Source organism: Taudactylus pleione, unplaced genomic scaffold, assembly GCF_031769625.1.
Source record: "Taudactylus pleione unplaced genomic scaffold, aTauple2 ptg000089l, whole genome shotgun sequence".
NCBI classification, from domain to species: Eukaryota; Metazoa; Chordata; class Amphibia; order Anura; family Myobatrachidae; genus Taudactylus; species Taudactylus pleione.
In genome coordinates, this window is record NW_028284491.1 from 1,605,535 (window position 1) to 1,615,439 (window position 9,905).

The following is a 9,905-nucleotide window of genomic DNA, read 5'->3' on the forward strand; positions in this document are numbered from 1 at the left end:
CCGTTTTCTTCAGATAATGTATACTGCAGGACTTCATGCAATATTTAAATGGGTTAAGGCCCCAATTATTAACAATCTTGATCGTGATGGGAATATTCATTTTTAACATGATTATTTCGGCTATATATTAAAAATGTCTACAGGGACAACGCTTTTAATAAGACTGTAGAAGACACCTCCACAGTTACTGACACTGTGCATGCATACAGTATCAGCTTCCAAAACTCCTTGGCGGCGGATGGATGCTGTGGGAGAGGGATCGCAAGATCCTTCTCTGACAATGCCTCTATACAGACATAAAGGGGCCCATTTATTAATGATTGCATTTTGCAATGCGATCATGGCATGCAGTACCGCCCATGATCGCATTGGAAAATGCGATCATAGCGGCCGAATGTATGATCCGGCACATGCAGGGTGACGGGCTCCGAAAGGAGCCCATTCCTGCGATGTGGCCGGAGGCTGCTGTGCATGCGCAGTCCCTCGGACTGCACATGAGCGACGCCCATTGCCGGCGGAGGGATCTGGAAGATCCCTCCGCTGGCTGACATGTGGTAAGTCCCCATAGGCTACAGCGGCTAACGCTATCTTCAGATGGCATTAGCTGCTGGTTCCAATATCGGGAATGCTTTGCATTCCCGATATTGATACATTTGGCAGCATCGCATCCCCCCGAGAAACCTATGGGGGAGGCGGCTGTCAGCGGCAATGGAGGGATCGCAGCAGGTATCGGAGATACCTTCTGCGGTCCCTCCATACATCCGCGGGATACTTAGTATTTTAGGTAACCCCCGAAAACAGGTGTCTTCTGGGAATTTACCTCAAATTCCCTTTGATAAATGGCCCCAAAGTGTCTACCGCCACAAGATGATGGTGATAACCTTCAGGGCAAACTTGAAAAGTGACGTTTTTTGGAGCTTAGTACATAGGGCCAGACAACAGTCCGTATTGAGAATAATGTGTTCTGCATTTTGAATCGCTAATTCGCCTTTTGCAGGAGATTTCTGTGGAATCTCCTGCCTTTGGCTGTTGCTACATAGCCCGGATACTTAAATCAAGTGGAAAATCTGGAGCTATTTCTCCTTCCTTACTGCTATCCCAATGTCCTCCTTGGGTATGGCGGAATTAGGGAGAACGGGAAGGAAGGACAATTTACACTAATGAAAAATAAATCAATACTTTACATTTAGGGGCCTATGTAGCAATAATCACGGCAGTGACACCATTATTAACAAACCATATTGTGGCGTGTATTAGCATTTTCAACACAATCATCCCTAAATATCTAAAAAGTGTATGCAGCGGTTGAAAGAAACAGCTGTCCTTGTACATTATAAAACGTCCCTCATTTTCAAAATGCTTCTCCACACTTCTGACACTGCACATGCATCCAGTGCCCCCGTACTTCACCAAAAACTTTGGTGAAGTACGGGGGCCGTGGGAGAGAGATGGCAAAATCTGTCTCCTGCGAGGTTGCCTCCATAGGCATAATGCAGTTAGCACCATCTGAAACGGATATTACCCTATGGGACCAAACTCCGAAAAGCTACACTGTTTAGAGCTTTGTACATAGGGTCGGACCGCAGTCAACATTGAGAATAATGAGGATAGTTGTCTGCAATTAGACTTTTGCAGATTTCTGTGATATATCCTGCATTCGGCTGTTGCTACATAGCCCCAATACTTAAAATCAGGCACATGATTTAAGTACAAAGGAGCTTGGGGTATATGCTCCTTAAACTTTCAGATTCTGTTCAGTATGTATGACAAAATGATCTCTATATTATACCTATCCACAGTGCTTCAACCTGGCAAGGATTCAGCAAAGCACGAAAGGTTTTGTTGAGTCCCCATTGGTGGCTATGGGGACTTTATTGCCAAAGCCATCTACAGACGGTGGAGTGATTTTAACTAAAATAGGGGTAAGCAGAGCTCACAGCTGTTTGATGAATAATAACAGCATCACATTCCCAATACCTGAGTATGGGGGAGCGATAATGAGGAGTAACCAGGGAACTGCCTGAAAAATAATTGATTTCATGGTGGAAACATCCTTGTTAAATTTCATTACCCTTTTTCCCATGAAAAATGATGTGATAACCTCTTTACCCATGAGAAATAGCAGTTATCACTTATAAAATAAAGTCTTTATTGCCTTCCATCTAATAATAACGATTTACCTACCTTATTATGTATAAATGTATGGGCACAAATAGCTGTTTCTGGTGAGTAAGTGTGATCGGTATGCTTGTAAGCTTGATGAAACCAACAGCTTAGTACTCGTAAATATTCAATGATGTAATATTCATTGCACACAGTTTTCTATACATAAATGTGAGTGTATTTGTTTATTTCCCAAAGAGCATTCATGACAGCATGTGGCTAGGCACAGCACTATAAGGAAATGTGCTGTGACAGCATAATAACCCTGCAGTGAGCATGTGAGCCTCTTGGTAAACTTTACTTCTGTAATTCCTGGCTGTATCTGCACTGTAAGATAACACTATAACATGTGTCCTCTGATACAGTCATGTGTGTGTGAGATGATAATGAGAATACAAGGCAGTGGCTGTGCACCAAGGTTTATCCTGGCTGTATAAGGAGCAAAGGTCCCTCACTGGGAGTCAGGTTTCACCGCTGAGCCCTGGACCACACGCTGAGCAGCTGCAATAAATCGGAACTGCTCTTCTTTTTATTGTTCCCATTGTGCAGCTGAGCGATGGAGATACCCCGGCCAGCAGCAGTACTGAAGGACGCAGTCATCCACCAAGCCGAGGCTCTCAGGACCCTGATCCTCCTGATGGATGAGAGGGGTGTACGGAGCAATGCCTTACACCTGCACACTGCGGGCAGCAGCATTTTGCCTTACATCCGCACAAGCACACGGGAGCTGGGATCAGCGCAGTCAGGGCGCTCGGATGCAGGAGCAGACTCTTCCACGCCGCTCACGCTGTCGCAGAAAGCGTCCAGGAATCGCTTATCCAGAGTCGCACGTTGTAGTCTAGAGCTACTAGCGGTGGAGGAAGACATAGTGAACCATTTGCCCCTGGGCCACCAGCTACCTATTCAACTCAAAGTGAGTACTGGCCGAGAGAGCTAATAATACATGTACAATCATTACATATAATGTGTGTTATAAATAAATGAACAGGCAGATACAAGTTTTATAATGTTACATTCACCAATGTATATATATGTACATTGTCATGGAACCCCGGTGGTGCCACTGGGCTATCTGTCTGTCTGCCTTTAATCTAATGTATGTTGTGTATGGATAGATATGAGTTGAAGTTTTAAACGTTTATTGAAATTAAAGATTTTTTTAAGCTAGAAATTCAAATATGGTCAACTAAAAAAATTAATAAATATAGACTTTAACCTTCTTGTACAGTAACTAGTCATTTTGTAGGACACTGCAGTGAGCTTTTTGGAGCCAAGGTGACTGATAAGAATAGCCAGTGGCTTCACTGAAATGGGTGTAAACACCTAAATAAACCAGTTGCTTATAAATGGGATAGCTCTTGTAGTTTGGCAGATGCTGATCACTATGGGACTCACGCTGAGTTGGGAATTAATACTCAAAACCAGATCACTTTCTGAACAACAAGAAGCAACATACTTATGTGAATGAACAAAATCAACATCTTCTGCTGTATGCTTATCCAGGCAACTACTTACTGCACTCACTGCTTGGACACTGCAAGTGCTCCCCTATCTGTGTACTGCTCTTGTTGATTGATCTTTGTTGATCAGAACACTTTGGACTGGATCAGCTCGGGTACATTGTAATTTTGTCCTCATTCATTTTGTATTGCCTTTTCCAATTGTGTCACATCTATCCACTTTAATCATTTGTTTATAAACTAATTCCTGCACCCACTACTCACATACCTCTCCTTTATATATCACTTTTGGAGCTGCGCTCATACATTAGCAGCACTGTTCTTTACATGTATTTTTGAACATTTAACAACTTTAATCCACACTGACTCTATATCTCACAGCCTCCACTCCAGTTTACATCTCAATTATTACCTTGTCCACAGCATGAACACCCTTACTTCACACAACCCCCATATTCTATGTCCACATAATCCTCTACTTTATCCGTCCCTCTCTTCCCCCTCCTGTTTCCTCCACTTGCTGTTCTTCCTTTTTTTTCTCTCATCAGTCTGCTTCCAACCCTCTGCTTCTTTCCCCCACCTCTCCTATACCTCCACTCTCAACCACCTCCCTCCATGGTCTTGTTACCCCACTACTAAGCCCCATTCCCTCCTCGTTCTGTCTGTCACCTCCAGGGCTGCCAAGAGAAATTCTGGGCCCGGGTACTGCAACATCCTGTGGGACCACATCATGTATGGCTGCACCCATTTGTGAGTGGGTCTAGCATGTGAGATGCACCCACTCACAGGAGCATGGCATAGCACCCAGCAGCTGGAACTAAAGTAGTCACTACTGTATTAGGATGGCGGGACAGTCCCATAATAGTTGCATTTCTTGTCAGGCTGTATATAGATGCTAAAATGTAACACACAAATTAAAGTGCTTCTACTTTACTTTGTACATCTCTCATGTAAATAACACAAACAATCTATTTTCTATCATAGAGATAGATGTATGAAGGACTTAATTTTTACATAACATCAGGTCGTCTTATACACACACATTCCGCAGCACATATCCTAACCCACTGCTCCATGCTCCTTCTTCACTATCTACCCCTCTGTGTCGCCCCTGTCTGTCTGCCCTTCCCCTTTAGAATGTAAGCTCTCACGAGCAGGGCCCTCATCCTCACGTGCTTCTCCTCCCCCTACTTATAGTATAATTTACTCCTAACTCCCTACAATGGCACCTACCACCTGGTTGCTCATGTCCTGCTGCTTGTGTTTTGCAGCTGAGTTTATAACCTTGTCCTTGTCCTGCATTGTTTTGTATTACTATTAACTGTTTTTCTTGTGTGCTCATTTATGTACTGTGTAAGGCGCTGCGGAACCTTTGTGGCGCCATATAAATAAAGGATAATAATAATAATAATAATAATAATAATAATAATAATAATAATAATTTTGAAGCTTTTGTCCCCACAAAATGCATCATCTCACTATGGCCCCCAATTGTTAATGATCGCTATTGCAAGCACTCTGGGCATGACATTACCGCCCATGATCGCATTGCAATATGCAATCATAGCTGCCTGGAAGTATCATCCGGCACACACAGCATATGGGCTCTGAAAGGAGCCCGTCCATATGATGTGTGCTCAGAGAACTGCTGGGATTGTTGCACATGCACGGCCGCCAGTCCCGGGGAGGGTCCTGGAGAAACCCTCCAGTGGCTAATTATGCACAGTGTAGCCCACAGGCTGCAGCGGCTAACGCCATCTTCAGATGGCGTTAGCTGCGGGGGCCAATATTGGGAATGCATCGCATAATGGATGTTGGTAAATCTGGCAGCATCGCATCCCCCATAGAAACCTATGGGGGATGCGGCTGCCAATGGGAATAGAGGGATCACAGCAGGTATCGGAGATTCCTGGGCATTTAGATGCAGCCAAAATACAGTCAGGATCTGTTCAGGCAAAATGCGCCCTGTGCTTATTACCAAGTAGACACAAATGCGTCTGTGTGGAGATGGGTCACTTGTGAGTACTCAAACCCTGGTGTAAGTTGTCAACTGATAATGATGACTATGATGTTAGCACTTCACTTCTTATAGGCTGAATGGGTGTAAAGCTGTCCAAATTATGCTTATAGTCTCATAAGAAGGCTGCTGTAATCCATTTGCAAGATTACAGTAAAGTAAGCAATCAGGTTGCATTAATAAAACATGTTTCCTAGTTGGTTTGTAAAGGGGAAGGCTACTGGCAATTGAAGAGGGAAGTGGAGGAAGGTGTTATGTTACATTTAGAAGAAATGGAGATATTTTCAGTAAAAGATAAATTTGACACGACTTGGCCACAGCGCTTTTATCCACAAAATATATCAGTAAATAGACATCAACATTTAAAATAACATTGTCACTATGATCCCTAGGTCTTAACACCTTCATTCATTAAAGTAATTTTTCAGAAAATTGTTCCATAACACCTTCATACACTCCCCTATTGTATACTTAAAAAAACCCATAACACTTTGTATTTGTTTGATTTTCATTTTAAATGCCCCCTGTAACTTTATTACCAGTGACGTTCTCTGGCACAGCATGCTGCGCTGGTTGCATCTTGTGTTTGCATAGATAAGAAAAATTAACTTTTTCAGAATTAATTTTACTTTTACGAATAGCCATGATTTGGGCCCATCTCAGAATTAACCCCTGCATCTCCACTTTTGCATGAGTCTTCCCATTCACCCATGCAGGACTGTCCTACCACAATCAGGGCAGTTGGGTGCTCGTGCCTTGCAGGACTGTCCCACCACAATCAGGGCAGTTGGAAGCTCGTGCCACGCAGGACTGTCCCACCACAATTAGGGCAGTTGGGTGCCCCGTGCCATGCAAGACTGTCCCACCACAATCAGGGCAGTTGGGAGTTCGTGCCATGCAGGACTGTCCCACCACAATTAGGGCAGTTGGGAGTTTGTGCCATGCAGGACTGTCCCACCACAATCAGGGCAGTTGGGTGCTCGTGCCATGCAGGACTGTCCCACCACAATCAGGGCAGTTGGGAGGTCATGTCATGCAGGACTGTCCCACCACAATCAGGGCAGTTGGGTGCTCGTGCCATGCAGGACTGTCCCACCCCAATCAGGGCAGTTGGGGGCTCATGCCAGGCAGGACTGTCCCACCACAATCAGGGCAGTCGGGGGCTTGTGTACATACAAAACCTCCACATTTTCACTTTGAAAACAAAGAATATATTTTTCCAAAATTAATTATTAATATAACCACAGATAATGGATTTCAAATGATACTTCATTCTTTTAATGATGAATTTATTTAATTCTGTTGTCACTAAATAACTGTTCTTCCAGCATGGAAAAATCCATTAATTTAGTAAGTTTTAAAAGTGAATTTGGCACATTTAACAGCGCTGACAGCTATTATTTGGGACATCTACCTCATCTTACATCAAAAATAGACAATCCAACATGTCTCTTTCAGATTAAGGGGCATATTTATCAAAGAGTCTTAACCCTTTTTTGTTGAAGGAAGGGAGTAATCACTGCTTCCTGCTATTAACATGAAGGCTATCACAGAGAAACCCCAGGCAAGATACCCGCTGGGTCAAATCTCAATGCACAATTGCAGCTGCTGGCAAGCTCTGGTGGGTGGGGGTGCAACTGAAATGTATATGATATAACCCTTTAATTTACTATTTTCAAATGTTGCAGAATGCATTTCCATATTGGATCAACTTGTATTTTAGGCTTGAGGTATAATTACTAAAGTGCGGGTTTATACAAGTGGAGGTGTAGCTCATATCAACCAACCAGATTGTACTTATCATTTATCTAGCACCTTCTAGAAGATAATAGCTAGAATCAGATTGGTTGCTATGGGCAACACCTCCACTTCTATAAATCCACACTTTAGTAAATATACCCCTTAGTGACCCGGGCTCGCATCATTTTATTTGTATAGTCTCTTGGATACACCATTGTGAAACATGCTGTCAACATATTTTGATTGTATACTGATCAATTGTTAATGATGTGTATTCTTCTATACCCACTAATGAGTGTGCTTCTTTCAATCTTTTTGTATACCTGTCATGCTTCAATAAAGAAAACTATATTAATAAAATATATACCCCTTAGTGTCCCATTAAGTATAATGCAATCTTATTATCATGAAAGAAAATAAATCAGTGACTGTTGATATGGAGCTCTGCCATAATATATGAATTTGTTAAGCACATCCACTCAGTGGCATAAGTTCATCCCAGACGCCTAGAGGCAAGTTATCATTTAGTGCCCTCCTATCCAGGGGCGTAGAGAGTGCCGGCGGGCCCCGGTAAAGAGGGGGCGTGACCTAATTGTCGGAGGCGTGGCCACCCCCCTGTGAAGAAAAAAAAATAGTTTTGCTGCGCCGCGTGCTGGGGAGGGGGCGCTGTGAGTCCCTCAGCCCAGCACAAAGCCTGGGGGGGGGGCGCGATCAGTGTGATCACTCTCCCCCTCAGACATAGGAGATTTCCCACTGCTGCTTAGCAGCCGCGAGCAATCTCCCACTGCATCCCAGCACATGCTGTGTGCTGGGCTGCTGCGAGAGAGGGAGGAGGGAGGAAGGAAGGGGGGGGCGGCGCCAGACCTGGGCCCCCGCCGGGCCCCTCTGGAAGCCCGGGCCTGGGTCAATTGTACCAGCCCCTTCCCCTCTTGGCGCCCCTGCCCCTATCCCCCATATTTACAGCCCTAAATGCGGTGAATATATTGTGGGTCATGGAGGAGGTGCCCCTTCAGTGCTGGTGCCCGGCGGCAGGCGCCTCCATTGTCTCCCATACTTCTGCCCCTGAATTCATTAAATAAAGCAGCTGCTTAGTACCATGCATGCAGCCAACTATGGTCCCCAGCTGTCAACAACACCCGGAGCCATAAAGTCTATTTTGATTTCCCTGCAGCTCCCAGAGTACCAGATTGGGAATAATCAGGTGCTTACTAGTACTGGTGCTGCTATCAGGCTTAAGGGCCCCATACATCAGCGACGGATTGCCGCGATCCTGCGATGCTGCAACCCAGCATCGCAGGATCGCAGAAATCCAAAAATTATCTTGACCATCAAATCGGCGAAATTTAAAATGTAAAAATTAGATGGTGGCCTGTCTGCGTTTCTGACTGAAAGATCCGATCGCATCGCTACATCGCGACGATCCATCGCAGATGTATGGGTACGTTTAGGCAGGTACCCACTAGTGCTAGTAAAACGCTTGTGACACAACATGACAAACATGATAGCATTTCAAATGTGGTAGAGACCAGAGCTTGCACCTGTGGTTAGGTGGGAGATCATTGGAGACATTTTATAGACCCCACTCAGCCTACAGGGATTGTAGGTATCATACAAAAACGCTTCTGTGACACTAACGCCTCCGACTGCAAGTGTGTATGGGGCTTCTGGAAACAATGTGCTCCATTCTCATACCATGTACATGCTGTTAAAATTAGTGGGTAAGTGGCCTTACAGTGGAAACAGAGCTTTTTTATACCTTATATACTTTGTACAGTTTTTGTAGTTTATTGCAAACTCATCAAGTCAAATGTATCTCAACTTCAGCAGAGACTTGAAATCTTCAATAATGTCATTTTTACATTTTTCTAGGACAGCATAGAATTCAGAAACATCTGCACACACATGGCTCTGCAGACAGACGACAGAAGCTTTGATCAAGATCTGAATTCAGCACAGGAATGTTTAATCACCATAATCAACAATATGAACTGGGATGTATCTGCTAATTCTTGTGATTTCTGTGACACGGTCCGGGAGCAGCTGAAACAGATATTACAGAAACTCCATGAGGGCTGAAAGACTGTATTATACACCTCATAACTATTTAAGGCTTGTTTCAGTGTTACATTGTACTAATGTTTTAATTTATTAAATGTGATAATATTTAAATATATTCAATTCAGGTGCTTTATGTTCTAAGGCAGAGGTTCCCAAACGTGGTCCTCAAGGCTCCCCAACAGTACAGATTTTAGAGATATCCATGGTTGATCACAGGTGACTTAATTAGTACCTCAGTCAATTTGATTTAACCACCTGTGCTCAACCATGGATATCTCTAAAACCTGAACTGTTGGGGAGCCTTGAGGACCGTGTTTGGGAACCTCTTTTGTAAGGATATATCTCCAAATTGTCTCGATTTGATAGCAAATCGAAGCTCTGTAGAGAACAAGCCATTGCTCTCTACAGCTCTCTAATGTTTTTTGCTATTCAGCAAGCATAAAAACATTAAAATACTTCATAAACAT

At 43.8% G+C, this 9,905-nt stretch overlaps 1 protein-coding gene across 1 annotated transcript; it reads left to right on the forward strand.

Annotated features, from left to right (window-relative positions):
- The first annotated feature begins 2,581 nt into the window (after positions 1-2,581).
- On the forward strand, positions 2,582-9,533 carry DLEU7 (deleted in lymphocytic leukemia 7). Its single transcript, XM_088469240.1, has 2 exons — positions 2,582-3,076; positions 9,250-9,533. Exons 1-2 carry the CDS (start codon positions 2,720-2,722, stop codon positions 9,454-9,456), a joined length of 564 nt encoding a protein of 187 aa, XP_088325366.1. The 5' UTR covers positions 2,582-2,719; the 3' UTR covers positions 9,457-9,533.
- Positions 9,534-9,905: the final 372 nt, after the last annotated feature.

Bases quoted from the DNA above. Each gene is read 5' to 3' on its own strand.
- DLEU7 (XM_088469240.1), top strand. From the start codon at position 2,720: ATGGAGATACCCCGGCCAGCAGCAGTACTGAAGGACGCAGTCATCCAC. The intron at 3,077-9,249 runs GTGAGTACTGGC...ACATTTTTCTAG, and splicing joins AGCTACCTATTCAACTCAAA to GACAGCATAGAATTCAGAAA.